Source organism: Phascolarctos cinereus, unplaced genomic scaffold, assembly GCF_003287225.1.
Source record: "Phascolarctos cinereus isolate Bilbo 61053 unplaced genomic scaffold, phaCin_HiC Scaffold_2;HRSCAF=192, whole genome shotgun sequence".
In the NCBI taxonomy this organism is placed as follows: Eukaryota; Metazoa; Chordata; class Mammalia; order Diprotodontia; family Phascolarctidae; genus Phascolarctos; species Phascolarctos cinereus.
This window is the reverse complement of record NW_027555625.1, coordinates 44,434,416-44,459,583: the sequence shown is the minus strand read 5'-3', so window position 1 is coordinate 44,459,583 and position 25,168 is coordinate 44,434,416. Positions and strand designations below refer to the sequence as shown.

The following is a 25,168-nucleotide window of genomic DNA, read 5'->3' as shown; positions in this document are numbered from 1 at the left end:
TAACAGCAAGGCAGCCAGCATCAGTGGATCAAAGGCATAGGGGAGCAAGGTGTGAGGACTCTGCAAAGGCAGTGCGGAGCCAGGAAATGAAGAGATCTGAATGCCAAACAGAGGATTCAGGGAGTACAGAAGGCTAATGTCTGACTCCTGACTCACGGGGTATGCATCAAGTGGTCATCCGTCCGCCTGGCTCCATATCAAGCTAACTGAAGAATGTCCATTGAAAATGAGACAATGAACAATCAACTCCACCAGAAGGGACGGAGGGCACAATGCTCAGAAGTGCAGCAAGATCACAGCTTTTATCATGCTGCAAAACAGTTAGGAAGAAGCCACTTCCTCCCTCCCTTCTTCCCTCTCCTCTGAATCTGAAAGACACAAGGCCTAGACTAGAGGATCACTACAAAGCTCCTTAAGGCCTTGAGCTCTCACAGCCTCTCACCTAACATCTCAGGACACAAGGCAACATCAGTAACTACTTTTTCTAGATTAGCTACTCTTCTCTTCAGTCGCTGTGGCTGTTGAATCATTTCAGTCATGTCTGATTCTCTGTGAGCTCATTGAAGGTTTTCTTGGCAAAGATCCTGGAGTGGTTTGCCATTTCCTTCTCCAGCTCAATTTACAGATGAGGAAACTGAGGCAAACAGGGTGAAGTGACTTGCCCAAGGTCACAGTTGGTAAGTTTCTGAGGCCAGGAAGATAAGTCTTCCTGATTTTAGGCTTGGCACTCCATCTACTGCATCACCTAGCTTCCCCTCCTCTTTGGGGAATACTGGTCAAACTCAAAGGAGAAGAGGGGGAAGAAAGAGGTGATGGAGGTTTCACTTTCCTAGGCTACTCTAATATCAGCTGAAAGACTTGTTCAAGCATCCTGGGGTCTGGTGCTGGCTTCTTCTGAAGGGATGGATATATCTTGTTCCTCATTCTGCCCCGAGGCTAGCTCTCCTGACTGGCTTCTACCTCCATTTCATGAGGGGTTCTGGCCAAGTTCCCTTTACTGCTTGTTTGGACTCCTCCCCCTGCCAAGATGGTTCTGCCTCCTCAGCTGTCTTGCCTAGACACGAGCACTCCCCTCCGCTCCTCCCCATGTGTTGTCTTCTCCTAATAGAACTAAGTTCCTTGAGGAGGGACTATCTTGTCTGATAGTATTTGTTCCATGTCACTTAGCACAGGGACTACCATATATTAAGTGCTTAATAAATGCTCCATCCAGCCAGCCATCCACTGATCACTTTCCAATCCTGCACTGTATACTCAGACATGGCACTTATGAGGAATGACGAGTAGGGTAGGGAGAGAAGGGGATAACTTCAGAACGTTGACAGCCAGTTTATAAGGGTGGTTAAGTGCCAATGAAATCCCAAACCTGGCACAGAAAACAGCATGGATAGAATGGGGCCACTCACTCTGCTGAGCTCCAGATCCAAAGCCTGTCTACCCCAGCCTGGACAGGTCCTTCACATGAAGATGGAGAAAAAAGGAAAAAAGACGGGGATCTCCCACTATGTCTCCTGCCTTGAGGAACAAAAACAGCAACAGGGCAGATGACAGTCACGTGTTGGGGTAGACCCAGGGAACCACGGGAAGACCAGCTAATACTGAAAATCTCTTCCTAAGCCCGAGGCCTGAAATCTGGCCAATTAAAGCTCCATTTCTTTCTTTGCTGTTACTCTTTTATTTCATTGTTAGAACATAACTATCCCTAGTTTCTGACCAGTGATTTATACCTCACTGAAAGAGTTTCCAATCCCTCAGTGAAGACGTTCAGTCAACAAGCACTGATTAAGTGCTTACTCTGTGCCAGTCTCTGCCCTCAAAGAGCATACAGTCTAGCGGGGGAGAAGATACAGAAACAAACCACCAGGTACGTACAAACTGTATAAAGAGGGGATCAGTCAGTCAGTATGCATTTATCGAGTGTCTCCTACGTGCCAGGCACTGGCAGAAGGAAAAGTAATCTGAAAGGGGAGGCCAGGAGAAAAGGGAGAGGGAAAGCTGGGAATAAGAGCCTGGGGGCCTGAGTTTGTGCTGTGTGCTCAGAGCAGTTGTGGGGACAGAGAGTGAGGGACCTCTGCAGCCCCTTTTACTTGCCCAAACCCTTTCACACAAATGATGATGCTCACGATCCTGTGACAGGGAGGGTAGGCATCACAACTCCCATTCTACCGCTGGGGAAATGAGGCAGGTAAATTAAGCACCTTACTCAAGGTCACATAACTAGTTGGTGATAAAACTAGGACTAGATGTCCCAAGCCCCTGACTTTCAGCCAAGGATCTTCCCTAGACCAGGGTTTCCCCCCATCCTGCTGAAAACTTAAATTCATTTTTGAACTGTTACAGGTTCTGTCAATTCCTGGGCATCTATGCCAATGAAGTGAAGCCCTGGCACAAAGGGACTGGCTCAGTACAGAGATCTCTGCGATGCTGCTGGGCTAACAGCTGAAAGCAACACCTCAAGGTCTGGCTGGGCTAATTATCCCTGAGAATCCATCTCTCCCTTTCCCACCTCTTACTGGAATGGGTCTGCCTTCATGTTCCTAGTCAAGTCAATAAGCCCCTGGCAAGCGCCAAGTGCTAGGGATACAAAGAAAGGAAAAACCGTGCCCTTCTCCCAAGAAGCTGCCATTGTAATGGGGGAGACAATACGCAAACAGCTATGTACCAACAAGATAGAGACAGGTAACTTGGAAGGAATCTTGACGGGAAGCACTAGCATTAAGGAGGATCAGGAAAGGCTTCTTGTAGAAGGTAGGATTCCAGGGGGCACTTGAAGGAAGCCAGGGAAGCCAGGAGAGAGAGAGAGGAACAAACAGAATTCTTGGCTTGAGGATACAAGAGAAAGCACACAGAGCTGCAAGATGGCGCATCTCGTGTGAAGACCAGTAAGGAGGCCAGTGTCACTGGGGCAGAGCATGTGAATCTGCACCTGATGTGCTTCGTGAGGTTGTGAAGGGTTTCAAAACAATTAAGGGGCCACTGGAGTTTGGTCAGATCTGCACTGCTGTGGGGAGAGAGGAAGCAGGGAGACCAACCTGAACGTTGGAAATAGTCCGGGTGTGAGGTTATGAGGGTGGGCACTAAGGTGGTGGCAGGGCCAGTGGATGGAAGGAGGCCTATACGAGAGATGTGATAAAGGTCAAATTGAAAGGACTGGCAATAGATTAGATCTGGGGGTTGGCTGTGGGGCAGTAAGGGTGAGGGGTTGAGGCTGACAAGTAGCTGTGAGCCTAGGTGAAGGGAAGATGACTGTGCCTTCCACAGTAACAGGGAAGTTAGGAAGAGGAGGGCTTGGGGATGGGAAAGGAAGACAATGAATTCCGTTTTGGACATGCTGAATTTAAGATGTCTGTGGGACCTCAAATACGCAGCAGGAGGCACAAGACTGAATATTTTGGAGAGAGAAGTTAGGGCTGAGAAGCATTTGCCAAGAGATAATGGAATCTATGGGAGATGATGAGACCACCAATGAAATAGTATAGTGATAAGAGTGCCCATGGGGTAAGGAGCCTTGGGGGACACCCATGGTTATGGAGAGCAGCCTGGATGAAGAGCCAGCAAAGGAGACGAAGGAGGAGGAGTCAGACAGGTAAGAGGAGAAGTAGGAGAGCAGAGGAGAAGAGAGAAACAAGAAGAGGATGATAGGCAGGGTTGAAGGGTACAGAGAGGTCAAGAAGGATGAGGACTGAGAAGAAGCTTTTAGATCTGGCAATTAAGAGATCCTTGGTAACTTTAGAGAGAATAGTTTTACTTGGATGAAGTCAGAAGCCAGACTGTAGAGAAGAGGAGAGTGTGGGGGAATGGAGGCACTGATCGCAGACAGTCTTCTTAAAGAGTTTGGTCAAAAAAGGGAGGAGAGAGAGAGGCTGGTACCTATAGCGGATGGATGGATCGGGGGAGGGGGGTTTGTGGGGGCTGGGGGAGACATGGGCACTTTTGTAGGCAGTAGGGAAGAAACCAGTGGACGGGGAAAGGCTGGAGACCAGTGAGGGTGGGGATGACCGATGGGCCAATCTGCTAGAGAAGACCAGACGGAACGGGACGGCTTGTGGAGATCTGGGGTGGGGGGGGAGGGTTTGGCTTGGCAGAAACAAAGGCTACTGCTTCATGTAAGAGAGAAGAAAGTGGTGAAAGGCACCTGACAATGTGAGATGAGGGGAGGGGTGAAGCAGAGGGAGCTCACAGTGAATGGCTTCCATCTTTTCAGTGGCTGAGGTGGGCAGAGGGGGGTGTCTATGGATGGTCTGAAGAGGGAGATAAAAAGGTGTGGAAGGGCTGCTGGGGAGAGTGGAGATCGAGCTGATTCAGAAGGTTCGAAAGGGTTGCCTTATGTTGTCAGTAATCTTGGCCTGGGACAAGGGAGCAGAGGTGGGGAAATTTTCCTTCCTTCTAACACTCAGGAAAGGGCAAGGTGGAGGTTGGAGGTCACGACCATGGAGTGTTGCAAGCTCAGAGTGAGTGGTTTTTATTAACTGTCCCTTTTATGACCAGGGAAGTCTGGTGGGTGGGTGGGATGAGGGCGAGGAAAGGTACACTTGAGAGGTCACTGACTGATATAAAACAAAAGGGATCAACTAAACTTGAAGGAAAAAAGGTGGCAGTTTGGAGCTTCTATGGAAGTAACATAAGTCTATAGCAAAGGGAATCAGAGTTCTCCATCTGGCTTTTAGCCAGGATAAGGACAAGTACAACATTTGGACTGAATGAATTTGTATAAAGGCTTCTGTTACCATTCCCTGGACCTTCATGGTTCACAGTCCCCAAAACTCCCCTGGCGTAATGAGATGGGATGTATTACCAGGGTTGGAGCTTCATTATACCTGACTTGTTGAGCTCTCTAAGCTCACCTGGGCAGGGTGGGGTGGTGGTGGTAGGAAACAGTATACTTCATTTTATGGTTATAATTATGTTATGGCTAGAGTTCAGGAGGTCAAACTGGTTGTCTACTCAGGGCAATGGTTTGTACACACAATGTACAACACAACACTGCCCAAAGTAGACAACAGCTTTACTGCAAGCCCACGAAGAATACTCAAGAATGGTCGCGCAGTGGACAGACTGCTGGATCTCGGAGTTCTGGAATCTGAATTAAAATCCTGCTTTAGACACTAACTGTGGGGCACTGGGCAAGTCACTTAGCCTCTATCTGCCTTAGTTTTCTCATCTGTAAAATGGAGATAATAATAGCATCTAACTCCCAGGATTGTTGCTGGGATGAAAATGAGATATTTGTAAAGTGCTCTGAAAACCAAAAGGTGCTATAAAAATTCTGGGTACCCAGAATCCCACATGGGAGAAGGATGAAGACCACTTTTTGTCTCTTATCATTTAGAACAGTATCCTACACATGGTGAGCATTTAAAAATGTTGAGGACATAAAAATAGGGTAGCAGTTTCTCTGGGGGGAGGGAAGTAGAATGGGGAGTTATTAAATAATTAAAAAAAAATTCACCCCTTGGATCCTGGGCCTTGAGAACCAGTCAACAGCCAATGTGCCAACTTAGAACTGTCAGTCTGGCCTGACTAGGGCTGTATCTGGTGGTACCAGATGGCTGTTGATTGTTTTACTATCCAGATGGTCAATTAGCTTTCAGGAGCTACAGTTCAAGCCAGCCAGTTATTTCACTTATATCTGGGAGGTGAGGAAGATAGAAGATGTTACTGATGGTTAGGGACATCCTCTATATCTCTACCAATTGAGAGGAGCAGAGCTATTGAAAGTACTCCTGGTTCATGCTTTAGGAAGAAAGTCATTGGCTGGCAAACAAAGCAATCTCTCCCTGGCCAGGGGGATGAAGCAAACCTTCCCTCAACCATCAGCAGGTGGCCTCCCTTCTCTGGGCTGACTGCAAGCATGTGGAACAGGTAGAGCCAAGCTCAAAATTACCTCTAAGGAGCCTCGTTTGGAAGAGAGGAAACAGGCCAGATTGCAGGGAATCCACAGTTATTCCTGGCTGATATCAGGGAGGAGAATAGGGGAACAGCAGGGGCCATAGGGATCTCTGGCCAAAGATCACCCCCCTACCCCACGAGACTCTGCTGGCATGAACCATTCCAGGAGGGACTAAGAAATCCCAACATGCACATCATCTTTCTGCCAACAAAGCAATGGAACTCTTCAGCTGGAAAAGGAGACTGCTACTCTGCTTTTTAAATTGGCAGCTGGGGGCAGGAATGCACATTCTCTTCAGGTCTGATGACAATTAAAAATTTCTGCCATAATTTACTGAGCAGGGAGGTGGTAGCCAGGGGGAGAAAGCCCTAGCGAGTGATATAGAGACAGTCTCCTCCCTCTGACCTGATTTCCCAACTTTGCTCCCAGATTTTCCACTGTCAGTATGCAGAGGAAGATTTGGCTGCCCAGGTTCCCATGTGATGGGGAAGGTGTAGTACCACTCTGCTTCTGGCACTGACAGCTGGCCTAGATTACTGTCTATCCTCAGCATGACCCTGGTGGAAATGAGGGGCTTGCACACGTGTGCACGCACACACACACACACACACACACACACACACACACACACACACACACACACTGTTCCAAGGCTGTGAGGTATACTACAGTCAATGCAGTCCAGGTCCAGTGGATTGCAACCATGACCATTTTATGTAGACAGCCTCCTGCAGACCTTCCTCCCACTCTCAGCCACTCAGACCAAGTGCATCTGTAACCTCCAAACTGGAGCAGTCCCACTGGGCTTGGAGAGCAACTTGTTTCAGCAGGGTACCCGGACACCCACAATAAAGTCAGACTGCCTGCAGCTGCAGCAGCAGCCAGTAACAATTATTAAACACCTAAATATAGACTATTAGGCACTAAAATAAGTAAGTTAACCATACCCTGCCTTCCAAAAGCTTACATTCTAAGACAAATGATATTAAGACAATGTGAACCAAATACATTAAACAAAAAATAGATGGATAACAGAGAACAGTGACAGTACAAATCAAAAAAGGAAGTACGTTGTTGGCCCCAGTAAAGGATGTAAAGGTTTTCTTTTTCCCCCTCTGGACTTCCATAAGTCAGGTCCTACCTTGCTCGCTTTAATGATTGTTGATGATCTAATGCTAAAAAACAAACAAACCAAAACCCAGACTGGTACTTCAGTGCCCCCAGCCCCTCACTTCATTTGTCTCCTGAGATTCATTCCATCCATCTGTATCCCCTGGATCTCTGCTGCAGTCATCTATCAGCCTTCTGCCTCTTGTCAAGGAATTCAATTTCTGACTAACAGCCTTCCCCCTACACCCCAATCCCTGGCCATCATATTGGGGACTCCCATATATATTCTGATGTCCTCCCAAACAGCCTGACCTCTCAATTGATCAAGCTCTGTGACTTCCATGATGTAGATCTCTCCCCCTACCTCAGCCACCCACGCAGATGGTCATGGCTCATTTCTCATCATTACCCTTCATACTAAATGCTGAAATTCTTCTCTTTGACCATGATTTCATGTCCTTCCATCTGTACTTCACTCTTCCACTTCATCCCCACTACAATTTCCAGTCCTTCCATCTTTTCCCATGTTCTACCATCCCTTTCCTCCCTTCAGAGCTAACTGTTTCAACTCTGCGTTGCCCTCTGACCTTGAATTCATCCTGGACATCTCCCAACCTTATATACCCAACCATCCTCTTTTTCAGTCCTACTTTCCGGCTGCTAGAGGAAGTCACACAGTTATGCTGGCCAGGCTCACTACACAAGGGGGCCCTAAGAGCAACATGGTGATAATATAATGCAGCCTTCATCGACTTCCTATCTCAGTCCTTTTCTTTTTTTTTTTTTTAGGCAATTGGGGTTAAGTGACTTGCCCAGGGTCAGACAGCTAGTAAGTGTCAAGTGTTTGGTCTGAGGCCGGATTTGACCTCAGGTCCTCCTGACTTCAGGGCTGGTGCTCTATCCACTGTGCCATCTAGCTGCCCCTCCTCAGTCCTTTTCTAAAGCCCCCAACCCTACCCCACCTCTCTCAAAAGATTTTTTTTAAAATTCTTATTTTACTGAGAGAATCAGGGCTATCCTCCACAAGTGACTTCATTTCCTTTATTCCATGCTTCAAAATCCTCTCTACTTCCATTCACCATCATCTTTGCTCCAGTTTGTAAGAAGTGGATTTTTTTCTTGAGGCCAACTTTTTATACCTATGCCTCTAACCCTATGCTCTTGCCTTTTAAAAATGATGTATTTAAGCTCAAAAAATTTGATTATTTTATAAACTTAGAACACAAGGGAGTTGTAGATGAAATCCTGAATCTCCATTTCATACTGCTTGCTTGTAATAAACTTCACATGTTATTTCCAAAACAGTCCTGCTTGTCTGTGCTTCCCCTTATGACTTCCCTACGGGCTTATCTGAATGTTCATTCCTTTTCTCTTTCGTGTTCAATATCTCCCTATGGATGGGATCTCTCCTCATAGCCTATAAACACTGTAAGGTCTACTTTGTCTTTCAAAAGCCTCTTCCAGAGGAAGCAGAGTGGGGTGGCTAGGGGTGCAGTGGACAGAGTGACAGGCCTGGAGACAGGAAGACCAGAGTTCAAATTTGGCCTCAGACACTTCATCGTTGTGTGACCCCCAGCAAGTTACTTGACCCTATTTGCTTCAGTTTCCTCATCTGTAAAATGAACTAGAGAAGGAAATGGCAAACCCCTCCAGTATTCTTGCCAAGAAAACCCCAAATGGGGTCAAGAAGGGTTGGACATGATGGAAACAACTGAACACCACCACAGAGGAAGCAGGGAGCACAGGAAATAACACTGGACCCAGAGTCAGGAAAACTGTGAGTTCAAATCCAGCTTTGGATACTTACTAGCTATGTATATGACCCTGGGTGAGTTACTTGACCACTGCCTTATTTTCCCCATCTGTAAAATGGGGATATTAATAGCACCTACTTCCCAGGGTGGTAGAGAAGATCAAAGTGCTCTGTAAACCTTAAAGAACTATGTAAATACTAATTATTTCACTGTTTCATTCTGAGCCTTATTCACTGCCTTTGCTTTGTTCCCCCCACTCACTTCACAATCCTACAACACGACTTAAATGGCGCTATTTCCAATGATCTCTTAATTGTCAAGTTCAATGGCCTTCTTTCAGTCCTTGTGCTTATTTCTCAGCAGCTACACCCTGCGGACCACACCCTTGCCTGCCAGAGAAGCTTTCTTCCCCTGGCTTTGGTAAAACTCTTCTAACTGCTGAGTCTCCTTTTCTGGTCATGGGAAAGTAGATTCATTACCTGAAGAGACTGCAGAGGTCAGCCATCTCAGCCTGCAATTTTGCAGACAAGGAACTGGAGGCTCATTGTCACAAAGGTTCTAAGTGGGAAAGCCAGGATTCAAACCCAGCGCCCAGGACTCCACGTTGGCCCTTCTTCTCACAGCAGGACAGTGGCTCTTACTTTGTCATACTGAGACTGCTTTGTATTTTCAATTGTGTTTACACACACACAATCATAGAGCCTTCCTTCAAAACTCTTACTAAATATCCACAGGTCTTGCTGACGTGCTCCCTGGCTCCGCCTCTCAATGGCTGCAGACACTGGTTGAGAATGAAGGTTGGTACACACTCATCTCTCTGTACCTGTCCCATCCCAGTTATTCTGAATCCACAACTGTCAAACTAGCCCACTGCCCGTCCTCAAGTGTCTGCTCCCTCCCTCCCCAGGATCCTCCTCCAGCTCCTACTCCTCCACTGTGCCCTGCGGAATGCCTGATCCATAATTCAGACTTCCTCTCATCCCAATTTTCTTCTCACCCTCCCTCCGTCCAGCTCTCCCACTGGTGTGATTCCTTCTTGATGATGCCACTTCCCGTACCACATTTTCCAGGGCTGGCGCCATTTTCTGTCACATCCTTTGACTTACCAGTCACTATGGAGGCGTCAGCACACTCCTTGCTCCTCATTTGGTGCTTCTGTACTTTTCCTCTACCAGCTTTCCTAAGCAATTCCTCCTTCTTTAGGGGTGGCACTAGCTAAATTTTTTACCCAATGCAGATCCTGGCATATTATTTGTTGACTTCCGAGACATTCTCTTAAATTCTTCAATAATTCTTCTCCTCATCTATTGTTTACATACCAGGGGACTTCAAAATACCAATTCTTCCTCAAATGCTTTGATTTTCCAGTTCATCAATCCATTTGCCTCAGTTTCCTCATCTGCAAAATGGGGATTATAACAGTACCTACCTCCCAGGATTGTTGTAAGGATGAAAATGAGATAATAATTCTAAAGTGCTAAGCACAGTACACGACACAGAATAAATGCTATAGAGATGGTAGCTAATATTACTATTATCTTGCCATTGTCCATAAGGATTCTCCTTTCTTGTTCATAAACTCTGAAATTCCTTCGCTGAATCACAAATTTTTATCACTGCACCTTTCCCTATACTCTACGACCCTTCTGTTCTTGGTCCTTACCATGACTCTTCAGCCCCCAGTTCTTTCCCAGGCCATGACCACTGCACCTGCTATGCTCTATCACGACGTCTTGGTGAACCAACTCAATTCTGTACCACCTTCCCCTCCAATCTTTGCCCTCGCCCCTGCCAAATTCCAAACCTAGATTACTCCCCTCATTCACCTCTTCCGCTCCTATCCACTTGCTGCTGGAACTGTCAAAGAAAATCACAAGACAGTGTTTATTGTGGCCATTATAATTTTACATTATTTAATCTCAGATGGGCTCTCATATCATTTTTATCTCTCCCTAACCAATTCACTATCCCACTCTCCAAGCCTGCTGCTCCAAATGTTCTCCTTTCTCCTCCCCACCCCAGCCTCTATTTCAGCTCTGGACCTCCCTCCATACTTTGCTGCAAGCACTGAGACCATTTGCCAAGAACCTGCTTTTCTCCCCTCTTCTTCATCTCACATCATTCATGCATCTTCCCCCACTATCTCTTCCTTCACTCCCCCATTAGCCCTTCTCCTTGCCAAGACCAAGCCTTCTATTCATACTCTCGATCCTATTCCTCCCAACTTCTCCAGGAAACTGCACCTATTATCATCCTCATGGTCTCTTATCTTCAATCTCTCCATATCTGTTGGTTCCTACTCTGCTTCCTGCAGCATGCTCCAGTCTCTCCTATCCTCAAGAATCCCTCAGTTGACTATCCCTACAAGCTCTCTTCCCCATTTGTGGTTAAACTCCTTGAGAAACTATCTACATTCAATGGCTTCACTTCCTTTCTTTTTAATTGCAATCTGGCTTCTTGAACTCATCATTTAAATGAGGCTGCTCTCTCCAAAATGACCAAAGATCTTTTACCTGCCAAATCTAATATCCTTTTCCCAATTCTCATGCTTCTTAACTTCTCATCAGTATCACAGTTAATTACTATGTCCTCTTGGATACTCTCTTTTTTTGAGTTTTTGTGACACTATTCTTTCCTGTTCTCCCACTAGTCTGACCAATCAATCCTCAGTCCTCTGTCGGTTCCTCTTTCCTTTCTATACTATCTCACCTGGTGATCTCGCCAGCTCTCATGAATTATATTATTATCTCTATACTAATCTCTATGGAGATATATCCATCCCTAATCTCCCTCACGACTTTCAGTTAGAAGTCACCAATTACCTCTTAGACATTTTGAACTGGCTATGTCCCAAAGGCACCAACCAAGCTCAATGTGACCAAAAGAAAACCCTGCTTTCATTCCAGCTTCCTATTACTGTCAAGAGTATCACCGCCCTCCTAAACTCTGGTGTCATAGTGGACTTTGCACTCTTACTCACTCCATAGTTATTTATGCCAGATGTTGTCAAATTAAATGCTAAAAATCCACACCAAATTTCTACCTTCACAGCACCTGTAGTATCACAGTACCTTCTCTTTCATTCACACAGCCACAGTCCTGGTACAGTCCACAGCAAAGTACAGGTACTGCTTCCCTCTTGACTCGTGGTCTCCTAGCCCCGCAGCTCCATACTCTAACCCACCTTCCACTCCAAGGTGGATTTTTTTTTCTAAAGCTCAGATCTAACTTTCTGCTCAGTGAGCTCCTGTGACTCCCTATTTATTACCTCTAGCATTACAAATAAATAAATTCTTCCGTTTGGCCTTTAAAGCTCTTCACGAACAGGTCCGTTCCTGCCTTTCTATTCTTGCACTTTACTCCCCTCAATGGTCCCTCAAACATGACTCTACTTAGTGACTCTGTGCCTGGGCACCGGCTGTCCTCCTGCCTGAGGTGCCCTGCCCCCTCTTTTCTCCCTCTTGGTTTCCTCCCTTCTGGGGAGACCTCTCGCATTCCTCTCTCTACACCCTTCTCAGATTTTGTAGCCACCTAGTTAGTGACATTTGTCTCTGCCCCATGTGATTTCCAGCTCCTAGGGCAGGGGCTGTCTTTGCCTTCTTTGTATGCCCAGCGCTATCGCACAGTGCCTAACATACAGCAGGTGCCTAACATACAGCAGGTGCTTAATAAGTATTTGTTGATGGATTATATGCAATGTAACAAATTAACAATTGAGAATTGTTAGAGAATGTTAGAGATCCTTCTTTCATTTTACATTTGGACGAATGAACCCACTTTTTCTCCATTAGGTGGCATGCCCAGAGTCACAAAGGAATCAAGGGGCTTATTAAAATGGATAATTAACTGTCACGCAGTTGATTTCTCAGTCTTTCCAGGTTCAGGTGGGCACCACCACCTTCCATCTTTGCTGTGATTCTCCTCCTTGGCTATTAGTGCTCACTTCTCCTCAAAGCAGTGTGTTATCATTTGGAAAGGTTCCTAACCTTGCACGTCCTTTGCCTCTGCAATAGCCTTGGGAACGTATCAGGTGTACAACACACATATACCCCCTAAAATATTCATGGTAACACTTTTTGTAGTAGCAAAACCAAAACAAAACAAGGTAGTCATCTACTGATCAGGAAAGAGCCGAACCATTTTCACATATGAATGCAGTAACCGCAATAGAAGAAATAAGGAATGTGAAGAATTCAGAGAAACATGGGAAGTTATATGAACTGATGAAAAACAGATCCAAGATCTATTATAGATACACAATTGCTACAATAATATACCATGTAATGATATAATAAACTATTAATATACACAATTACTACAATAATATACTATATGATAATATAATAATAAACTACTAATATAGACAATCACTACAATAATATACTATATAATAATGTAATATAATAACCAACTGCTAAAATACACCATTGCTACAATAATATACTATATGATAACATAATATAATAATAAACTACTAATATAGACAATCACTACAATAATATACTATATGATAATATAATAGTAAACTACTAATATACACAATTACTACAATGACATAAAACAGTGATAAGAGACGGTTGAGCTCAGACTACACATCATCCCCCCCCGAAAGTGGAGGAGGTGGGTGGCCCAGTGGAGCTTGGTCACATTGTCAGACAGAAAGGATGAATTAGGCAGTGACACACATTGCAGCTTATAGAGGGCTGGGGTGAAAAAGAAAAAAGTAACAGAATATGGTTAGTGAAAGGCAATGAAGAACAGATTATCATTGAACTTTACAACTGGAAGAGACCTTATTGAGTGCCTAGGCCAACACCTTAACTCTGAGGCCCAGGGGAATTAGTAATTTGTCAAAGAATCATAGAACTGTGGATAAAACCTAAATCTCCTCTTGTTCCAGTGCCTAGCCTTCTTTAAGTGATTTCAGAGACTTAGGGCATGGAAAAGGTAAAATGATGGTAACTTCCTCCACCATCATGATGCTTTCTAATTCCTACATAATCAGGATGACTTGGACACTCCCCCCTCCCACACACATACTCCGTGCCACTGGGCATCATCCCTGAAGGATGTGGGTGCTGTGGATAGGTCCTGAGGGCAAAGCCTTCTTTCCCAACTTGAAAGAGGTCAATTATTTCCTGAGAGATACTGCCAACAGGTCTCAGAATTTACTGGCCTTATTACCCTTAAACATTAGTCCTAAATACTAAGTCTGCAGTGCTCCGTAGCAGACTTTAAAGTGACATGAGCAGCGTCAGCCAACGGCCAGAAGGGCAGTAAAAGAAAAGATGAAGATTTAAGTTTGGTCTTGTCTCCTTGAGAAGGTAAAATGTAAATAAAAATAACAACACCAACAACAGAAGCATTTCTATAGTGCTTTAACGGTGCCTTTTCTAACACTGCGTTTTTACAGATACGGAATCTGTGGCAGACAGAGGTAAAATGACTTGCCCAGGGCTACACGGCTAGTAAGTGTCTGAGGCTAGATTTGAACCCAGGTCTTCCTGACTCCAGGCCCAGAGCTCTATCCACTGTGGTGCTCCTTGGCTGCCTAGCTACTCCCTTGACTCAGTCCATCTTTAACCTTTTTCTAACAAAGTATATACCTTTGACAGGCCATAACCCCCTAGAGGTTAGGGATTATTATTTTGTACCATGCCTAATGCACCAAGGGAATCTTAATTAATATTAGGTACCCAACCCTAAGTGCATTTTGTTTCTATCTTCGATCGAGTAGGCTCTCTCTATGCCTGTGCCTTTACTGGTATAGGGAGCTCTTGGAGAAGAACCCTCCTCCTTCCTCCGCTCTGCACCCCAGAGTTTCAGGAGTGCTGCTCAGAATACAGAGTAAAGTGACTGGCTCGTGTTCACCAAGACAATCCATGGCAGAGGCAGAGGCAGAGGCAGAGCCCATGTGCTGTGCTGCCTCTGCCGCTGCCTCTGGCTTTATTCTATTCTAAAATTAAGGTCCTTCTGCTAACTCGGAAGACAAATCACTTTATTTACCCAGATTGCCTCTGTTAGACAAGTCACCTGAAACCCTAAAATTGGAGGAAGCTCAGAAGTAAGCCCAGTCCTAACATGCTCTAGAGGGTGACAGGAGGCTCAGAATACTAAAAAGCCTTCAGGGACAACTGTGGCTCTCAAAGAAATAACAGACTCCTGAGATGAACAGTCTCAAAGGTCTTCAGAGGTCACATGGGGCAGTGGTTGCCAAAGTGTGGGCTATGGCCTGACCCCAAGGGGCAGGGGGGAGGGGGAAGATGGGCTGCATCTCACCATCCTCACAACAGCCAGTCATGGCATGAGGCTTTGCTCCAATATGATTACACCTGCCTTATCCTCTGACCCTCTTCCTCTATTGTGTAAGGTCCCTGTGAAATCAGTCTAGAATGACAGGCTAGACTATACCCATGGGCTATAAAATTGTGCATACCCTTTGATCCAGTAACATTACTACTACTAGGTCTGTATCCCAAAGAGATCATAAAAAAAGGAAAAGGACCCACATGTACGAAAATATTTATAACAGCCCTTTGTGTGGTGGCAAAAAATTAGAAATGGAGGGGATGCCCATCAATAGGGGAATGGCTGAACAAACTGTGGTATATGAATGTAATGGAATACTATTGTGAAATAAGAAATGACGAGCAGGCAGATTTCAGAAAAACCTGGAAAGTTTTATATGACCTGATGCAAAGTGAAATGAGCAGAACCAGGAGTAACAATAACACTGCGTGATGATTGACTATGAATGACTTAGTTCTCAGAAATACACTGATCCAAGACAATTCCAAAGGACTCATGATGAAAGATGCTGTCCACGTCCAGAAAAAGAACTGATGGACTCAGAAAGCATACTATTTTCACTTTATATTTTTTGTAGCTTTTTTCCTTTTGTTCTGTTTCTTCTTTTCCAACTGGGATTAATACGGAAATATGTTTTACATGATTGCACATATATAATGTATATCAAATTGCTTACTGTTTTAGGAAGAGGGAAAGAAGGTAGAAAAATTTGTAACTCAAAGTTTTGTAAAAATGAATGCTAACACTATTATTACATATAATTGAAAAAACAAAATACTATTAAAAAAGAAAAAAAGAAAGTTTGCAGAGCACTGAGCATTAAAAAAAAAAGAAAAGTTAAGAGTCAGAGGAAATTTTCATGTTATTCTAGAGACTGAAGCTTCTTGAATAAGGAAATGCCATGGTCAGACCTGTGTCTCAGGACTAACAGTTTAGCTGTCATATACAGGATGGACTGGAGAGGACAGAGTGGAGATAGGAAAGCCAATGAGGAATTACCATAGTCTTGGTGAGAAGATGGCTGTATATGTGTGCAGGGGGAATCGACAAGACTTGGCAACTAGCTGGATGTGGAAGGTGAGGGAGAGTGAAGAATGGAGGATGACTCTCCAATTTTGGACCTGAGTGACTCCTTTCCACAGGTAGAGGTTCACAAATTATGATGCACTTTCTTTTTGTTACCCTACTTTGTCCTCATCATACCACCCAAAGAGGAAGGGAAGGTGGTATTACAACCAATTTTACAGAAAAGGAGAACCTTTTGATCATCCTGTGCTGCTTCTGTGCTAAACCACTGGAATCAGTGATTGACAGAGAGCTCCCTGCCACAACAAGAAATCTTCATGAGACTTGTTTATGTGTTTTAAAAGAAACTATTATGTGTATTTGAGAATGGAGATTAGAAAGTATTGTGTGACAGGCTACTGCTCAGAAAATAAATCTGCTCTGTTGTCTACCCCTCACCCAGGCTCCCATCTTACTAAAATACTAGAGCACTAAGGGGCAGAGCTAGGCTTGAAAAGACACAGGAGAATGTGAACAGACAAGTCAGACAGGTAACACAGGGCATACGTAGCAACAGATTAAGAACATGGCAGGCAATTGTTCTCAGGGAATAGCGAAAGCATCCCCAGGCGAGAGGAATGCTAACTAGCATTCTCTGATGCTATTTAGGATGTGAAAGAAAATAATCAGCAAGGCCAGAACTGGACTACAATCTTGCCCATAACTCATCTTTTTTATTTTATTTTTAGGCAATTGGGGTTAAGTGACTTGCCCAGGGTCACACAGCTAGTAAGTGCCAAGTGTTTTATCTGAGGCTGGATTTAAACTCAGGTCCTCCTGACTTCAAGGCCGGTGCTCTATCCACTGCACCACTGAGCTGCCCCCAATTTTTTTTTAAAATTTTTTAGCCCATAACTCATCTATAGGCTTTTAGGACATAACTGACAGCTTGGCCTACTAATTAATAAGCCCTCTCATATCTAGATGCGGTCAACAAATGAAACCAGAGAGATATGAATACAGATCTGTTTTCAGGAGTAGAGACTGAACCAAGGCTCTTACTTTCTTCCCCCAGGACAAACTTTAGAAGGGATATTGGTAATAGACCTGTTCTTCTCTCTCTCTCTATTCTTTCTCCCCTCCACCCCCTTGAAACACAAAATTATTGTAACAAATATGCAGGGTCGAGCAAATTCCACATTGGCCATGTCCAAAAAACACATATTTCATTCTGTATCTTGAATCCATCACTTCTCTGTGAGAAGGTGAAGCCCTCTGGAATCATGGTTGGTTACTGAACTGAAAAGAATCTTCCCAGTTATTTGTCTTTACAGCACCGCTGTACAGAACCCACGTTCTCTGGGTTTTGCTCACTTTACTCTGTATCAGTTCATACAAGTCTTCCCCTTCATCATTTCTTACAGCAGAACAGGATTCCATCCCATTCGTCTACCATCACTTGTTCCCCAAATGATGGGCACCTCCTTAGTTTTTGATTCTTTGCTGCTACAAAAAAAGCTGTTGTAAATGTTTTTGGAGCATTTGGGTCCTTTTTGGCTTTCTCTGGTCCCTCTCTCAGTGGGTCACAGGGTTTAGTGACTTTCTGGGCGCGGTTCCAAACTGCTTTCCAGAACAGCTGACCAAGTCCGCAGGTCCACCAACAGTGCCTTCACGGGCCTCTTTTCCTGCAGCCTGTTTGTTCGTTTATTGGTTTTGTCATCTCTTCCAAACTGACAGGTGTGAGGGCATGAGACCTCGGAATTACTTTAATTTGCATTTCTCCTTTTATTAGTGATGTGGAGTATTAGAATAGTTTGGATTTTTCCTTTGAAAATTGCCTGTTCATATCCTTTGACCAATTATCAACTGGAGAACAGAATCTCACTATGTCAAAAGGTAGTAAAGAAAGTGGTCAAGCAGAAAGTACTGACATCAACAAAGGAGTACGCTCTCGATTTTCACAGAACAGGAAGAAATGTGGTGCATCTGTGTCAACACAGTAATAATAATCTTTCACAGGTAATTTAGCTTGATATAGACTAATGTTAAGGGGGGCCCAAAATTCACTGAAAAGACCTATATGACCTATGAGGTATAAGCAAACTTAAATCCCAGAACCAGAATATACCACATAAGTCTAAGAGCACATATACTCAATTAAGGACCACTCCCCTCTCCCTATTTTAGAAGGTGCAATAATTCCCTGGTGAACATAAGAGTTCACTAAACACAGGATGCAGATAGAAAGTAATCAGCAACCTCAAAAGTGGGGGCAACCTGAGAGAGGTTTGTTCAAATAGTCAAGCCCCTCCCAGGAGGATCCTAAACTGTTGTTTAGGCGAAGTTGGTTCAGCCCTTTTCTTCTAAGTGCTTATCAAAGGTAATTAAAACTAAGGAATAGCCTTCTGGATCCAAGGTACTATGTTTCTAGCATGTCATGGAAACCAAAGCCAACAATCTCTCCCTAAATCTCCTCATTCAAGAGTCCTGTCCTCCCTTCAGAGGTTGCCAAAGATCTCTAAGGCGGTCCAGGTGATGAATGACACCACACAGGCAAAGCATTACCTCACTGCACCAACTAGGGCATCACAGCAAAGGCCCAAGGGTCCCTTCTCCTCCCCGCAATTCTCAAGAGAAAAACACTAGGAGAATAAATATGATATTGAGTAACCTGGGGTTTTAGCTGTACAATGTGGCAAGTCCCACCGTTCATTGCTACCATCTGTGTGGTCCTCCGAGGTTGCGATGCAGTGTCATGATTAGGGAGTGCAACATTCCTAGGGGGTCCAAGTGTTGTTTAGACCCTGTCCAGCTGCCACAAGGACTGTGGATGGAAGGATCTTTAACAGAAGCTTTCATGTCAAAAAGACTTGGGGAAAGGAGGGCACGGAATGACCAGAAACTAAGCAGCTGAAGAGTGTGTGATCCCCAGTCTGAATAAACTCAGCCTGCTGATCTCATTCACCTTTTCTCCTGCACAGCCTAGGCCACATGCCTCAGATCTCCCCATCCTGCCCTCTCCTTCCCTTATTTCACGGCCAGGCTATTTGGAAGCGAACCAGTCTGGGGAATTTGTTAGCTCTCTGACTCTGTAAAGCTTTCTCGGTTCTACACAAATACTCCTGCCAGAAGGAATTCTCCAGTAGCAGAAAGGCTTTAGAAAACAACTCAGGCTTGGGAACACCCTGATCTAGAGAGCACCTGAACAACTCTACCATGTAGTGGTATTCCCTACGGAATCTGCTGTTTTGGGTCGACAGGCTGAAGCCTGAAAACGCCTTGGAGAGAAGCTAAGCCCTTCCTTACCATTGTAGGAGAGGCGCGGTTTGCTCAAACACATTATAAAGTGCATTTCCATCTCATCAGAAGCCACAGACTTAGAGCAAATGGGGCACTTGAAACCTGAAAGAGAGAAGAAAACATGATGAGATGTATTTTTCTAAACCAAAGATGTATATATTAACTATGGTGCACATTCAACTAACCATCACCACAGGGAGAAATCAAATTTATTCATTCGTTCATTCATTCAACACTTTCATCCTTGGTTTCAACATCCTAGCTTGCTAAAACCTATCCTCACCAAACTTTCCCCTCGCCTCTGTTCTTCCGTTAGTGCTTTACAAGTAGCAGGAAAATTTGCTTTTTTACTGAGGGGAGAGGGGAGGGAGAGAAGAAGGACAGCAGGAATGAGGAGACCTGAAAACAACTGACATGAATAATCAGTTCTTGAATTATAGCTGGCAAATACCTCTCCAACCCCCCAACCCCACTTTGGCAAAGGGGAGAGACTGGGGGAAGGAAGCACCTACTTATAAACAGAAATCATCAGTTAGCACTCCTATCTCATATTCCGGGGGCCCCCTCCTACTCAGGGACAAGGATGGCAAAGTTACCCCACTGAGTAAGCAATGGTCTGTTTCTCTGGCTGTACAGGCTCAAGATATATATGACTTTGTCACTGTTGTTGTTTGTCCTTCGTTCTCAAAGAGGGCCATGGCATCAGGAAGGTGATGCCCTGACTTGCAGGTGGATTGAGTTTAAGTGAGGGAGGGCTGTGCAAAGTCACCAACCTTATTTTCTCCTTGGGAGCCATCTGGGCCCAGTGTCAAGATATAGATCAGGACGACTTGAGATATCTTTGTCAACTACTAAACAGAAGAGTATTTCACAAACTCAACGAAACATGTTCTGGGTTTAGAATGTGTAGTGATCAAGGTCTTGCTATCTGACCTGCATCCTGTTGTTGTAATCTATGCTCATTACCCCTAGATCTGCACAAAGAAGCCTTGGCTTTGTAAACAGTAGCATTAATTAAATTCAGCACTATAATCTGCCACTGAAGGATTAAGCCCTTTGCTTCTTTCAGAGTTTCATACAAAATTTGATTAAGCTTTAGAAATTTATTTCTTGCAAGTCCCTGGAAATTTGAAACCCCTTACAGAGGACTTCTGATTCACCAAGTCACCTCCTCTTCTTTGCAACTTCTCTATTACTGTCAAGAACACCACAATCCTCTTTGTTCATCAACCTGGCTCACAACCTTGGTATACTTATTCCTTGACTTTTCACTTAACCCACACAGCCAATCCATTGCCAAATCTTCATTGGGGCATTTCTTGGAAATATACCCTTTCCTCCATTCCCAGAGTCACCACTCTAGTACCAGTCTTCATCACCTCTTACCCAGACTATTGCAATGGTCCCTGAATTAGTCTCACTGACTCCATTCAGCTGCCAAAGACTCCCTGCCATTCTCCTATTCACTAAGTTGCAGTGGCTCCCTACTACCTTCAAGATCAAGTATAAAAAAATCCTCTTTGGCATTTAAAACTCTTCCAACCTAAACCTTTCCCACCTTTCCAGTTTTCTTATACACTTGACTCTCTTTAGGATCCAGCTAAATTAACCTTCCTTGCATACAACACGACTCCAGCTTCCGTCTTCACGTGTTTATTCGCCTTGGTTATCCTGATGTCAGGCTTAGAATCCTCTCTTCTTCCCCTCTGACTCTTGAGATTCCTTGTTCAAGACCAATTTAAACCCCACCTTCTGAAAGTACTTTGTAAAGTACAAAATACTACATGAATGCAAAGTACTATGAATACCAATTTTTTTTTTAGCCCCACTCCGGGCCTCTCTTATCTCTTCCTGCCTTCTATTCTGCAGAATCTGGGCCCTGGGTAATTTCTACTATGCATCAGGTGGGTATCTCAGTGTTTTCTGGAAATTCTATTGATAGGCAAAGAAAGGTAAAGAATCTCAGATTTGCACCCTAAATGACACTGTATATACCATTCATTTTATAAGTATAGTTTGCAGACCATATTTTAACAAGAAGCTAAAGGACAAAAAGCCAAGAAGGAGGCTCTATTTTACATCCACGAGGAACAAAAAACTAACTTCATGTGTACTTTACTGAAATGTTATTTGGTGATTGGGATTCAATTAAATAAGCATTTAGTGCCATGTAGTAAGTCACTGTGCTGGGACACTATGGATAGACAAACAAAAACCAAAGAGTCCCTGCCCTCTGAGGCTTACATTCTACTGGGATGGGAACAAATTCCATCGTTCAGTTTTTAATTTAAAATTCAGTTACATTTCACTTAGACATCCCTAAGAGACAGGAAATGATGCAGTCTTTATTAGCTACCTGAATATTAAATCACCAGGAAATATGGCTACCAATTAAGGAAAAAAACTCTGCAAGCCCCAATCAAATGAAAGGCCTATCTGTAGATATCTAATACATATTCTTTGTTAACTTTGTTAAGACAGAACACTGTAAACCAGACCTCAAAGCATTTCCTAAGAGTTTCTGACCACAGACTTGCCTTCCCATCTCCATGAAAGCCGGATGAGTACCTTCCTTGTTACTTAGCAAGAAGGACAGCAGGTAAGTTACTACAGGGTACCAAAATCCTTACTACTGCCATTTCTCCAGGCTCATCCCAACCCCACTTCTGAAGAGCAGTAATTACCTCAAGAAATACTCACGAACTACATAAAGAAAAATACTTCTTAGCACATGACTGCTAGGGCCAAGACCATGAAGTCTGAAATTTCCACTGAGTCACTCACAGGCTTCTACTACCAGTTAGGACAGGTCTGGAACTAACAACTGGAGTTGAGGAATCTCTTTCTGTTCATTTGCTTTCAGGAAGAGCAGGGGCAATTAGGGGAACCACGCTCAAGCTAGGAGGCTATGAAGTCACGATACTTTCAAAGAATGGTTCAAACCCAGAAAGTCCAATTATTCTGCTCCATCTAATTTATTCTTTGTCTCCCTCATCCAGTAGACTATACTGCTTATTTCATATATTTGTTGAAATGAACCAAATTCTGGAAAACCCAGTTCTCTTCTGGTTTGCTCTATCAAGGATGGGCTGTTACTTAGAAGAGGATAATATAGGGCCTTGCCTGTTCAAAGTTAAGAACCAAATTTCTTTTTTCTTCTTGTGATCAGAATAGATTTGCAAGAACTCAGCTGGTTCCTATTCTTCAGCATATATTTCTCCCCGATCAATTGAGGAAATTTTTTCTGCTGGAGCATTTAGAGTCCTGTACTGGTTTTCAACTTCCAGGAACTGAGATCTAGGCATCACAGAACTTCAAGATACTTTTCTTTCAAAAATATTTAAATGAATATAGGAGTAGTAACAACAGCAGCAGCAGCAGCATTTCATTCAAAAATGAAAGAGTCCCTGCCCTCTAAGACTTACATTCTATGTAAGCCTTACATGATGATAATAATATTATTACTTATTCAGCAAGCTACCTCATATTTGTTGAGCACATTTTCTTTATCATTTAATGTACTTCCCAGAACTGAAGCAGAAAATGGACTGGATGCTCATTCCCATTTGACAGAAAGGGGAACCGAGGTATAACAGGGAATACTGGCCTAGGGTCTCATTGGAATTGCCGGTCTGACTTCTAGTCTCCCGCTTTGCCCATTTTATTTGTATACATGTGACGGGCTGTGTCAATACCAACCTCCATGTCCCCAAATTAAGCTTCTCCTTTAAGACCTGATTTCGCCAAATCTTGTGGTTACAGCACATTGCTCCATTTTCCGCCCTCCCTCCTTCATGCTGATGTGCTATTTTAACAGCTGCCCTAGTTCTGCCTGTCTCTGGGATCACCTGAAGGGATAAACAGACAGAAGAATCAAGAGAAGCAACCAGGGGTAAAGGATAGGAAAAAAGGGGGAAGGTGGGAGAGAATCGGCTGAGATCCTTTTTCTTTCCAGAGCACAAAAGACAATGAGGGACTGAGAAGCTTTCGGGGCCGGCTCAGACACCCTTCCAGCCCAGCCTCTTCTGGAGGAACTAGACATCACGCCACTCTCCTCGTTTAATTCTTGGTTATGAACCAAGAAGAATTCTTTTTCTGTCCTATCCTTATGGTGTTTGAAGATAATAGGACTTGATTAATGGATTTTATTAAATGGATTTATCACAGCTGGAAGTTCAAAGGGCAGGCATAGGACTGACTGCTCTTCCTTAAAATTCTGTATACAATCCAGGGCATTGTTTCTAGCAGTTGCTGTGGATCCCTGTTTCCTCCCCTATAACACTGCATAGTTCATTCGGTGCTCTGGTATGGGTCAGTCAGAGTCCCAGAATCCTCTTGGTCAAAGACAGAATCAGCAGGTCTGGCTTTTTCCAACCTGTGAATCCACGGTCCACAAGCCTCCCAAACATCCCATGTGCGATTTGCTTTTGCTCCTCTGGGCTAGTGATGTGCATACCTGTCTCGAAAGAGATCGGGGAGTGGCCAATAATGTATTCACTGGCCCCGTAAGCAGAGGCTAGAAAAAAGGAAAAACTCTGACGGTAATAAAAGGTCACATTCCTGAAGACTACGCTCTACCTGGGGGTACCTGCTCCAGCTCTTTCTGGCTAGGGCAAGAAAGCCTATATGCTAATACGAGATCCAGTCCAGTTCCTCAGTAACATATTTTCTTGTTTTTTCTCCATTTGTGATTTAGCTTCTTTAGCCTTCTTAAGGTTCTGAATATTCACAGTATGTGCAGAGGCAGGCTAGGAACCACTGCAGAATTAACTAGTACCTAACCAATGGAAGACAAAGCCTCGGTCTTCCTTTCAAGGGCCCCTCATAATTCCCCACTTCCCTTCAATACTTCCAGGGTCCCTGTTTTTCCTCTGTGTAAGCCCTCCCACCATTTTCACAGACGACAAGTGTTTTCTGCCTCAGCTAAGGACAGCCACTCTGTGGCCAACCTCATGATGAACTTTTCTGAATGAGTCTACACTGGCACACAAGGGGTCAGGCCTGGCATTAGTTCTTCAAAGGGTCTACACCTGTTGACTTTGCAGCGTGGCAGAATCTTCTAGTCACTGATAGAGTGAGAGACCCCTGATTCCTCCCCTGCACTCTGAATGGCTGCTTGCCAATTCTGACATAAAACACAGTCAGAAGGCCTTGCATAATGAGGGCTGAGATGGGTTTTTTTCTTTTTCTTGTTAACTGTCTATTCACCTTTCCCACAGTTGGCTTTTCTTTTGCGTTTTACGTTTTACTCAAGTGAAAACACAGATCACAGCCAAAAGCAAAACAAGACTTCTGAAGAAGTTGCACTGAGGTACTATGATGCCAAAATGAGAATAAAACAACCCTAAAGCGTGTTCAGAATTCTGATTCAGAGAAGGCTACCATAGAATTAATGATAGTAAGGCAACCGCTCAAAGCTGCAGAACTGCTGGCCACAGTAGAGTCCCTATGTTTTCAAAGGTCTCATTATTACTGAAATGCAATTTGGGAACAACATTGTTATCACACAGAAGTTTTTCAAATGAAAATGCAAGACCTGGACAAGACACTCCATAAATATCAATCGATCAAAATGCATTTATTAAGCCCTTATTATAATCCAGGCACTATTTATTGATGATACTACTACTGCTGTTAATAACAGCCAACATTTCTACATAACTCTAAAGTTTGTAGAGCACTTTACAAATTACCTCATTTGAGCCTCAAAACAATCTGTCGGAGTAGGTACTATTCTTTCCATTTTACAGATGAGGAAACTGAGGCAAACAGGGTTAGGTGACCTGCCCAGGGTCACACA

The 25,168-nt window shown here is 44.0% G+C and overlaps 1 protein-coding gene across 3 annotated transcripts in view; it reads right to left on the bottom strand.

The window, feature by feature from the left end:
• ZNRF1 (zinc and ring finger 1) overlaps positions 1–25,168 on the bottom strand; it is a 91,822-nt gene that overhangs the window by 8,154 nt on the left and 58,500 nt on the right. For all 3 annotated transcript variants that reach the window (XM_020963553.2, XM_020963554.2, XM_020963551.2), the window contains exon 2: positions 19,375–19,470. In XM_020963553.2, the coding sequence (XP_020819212.1) occupies positions 19,375–19,470 (96 nt within the window). The remainder of the gene's footprint in view (positions 1–19,374; positions 19,471–25,168) is intronic.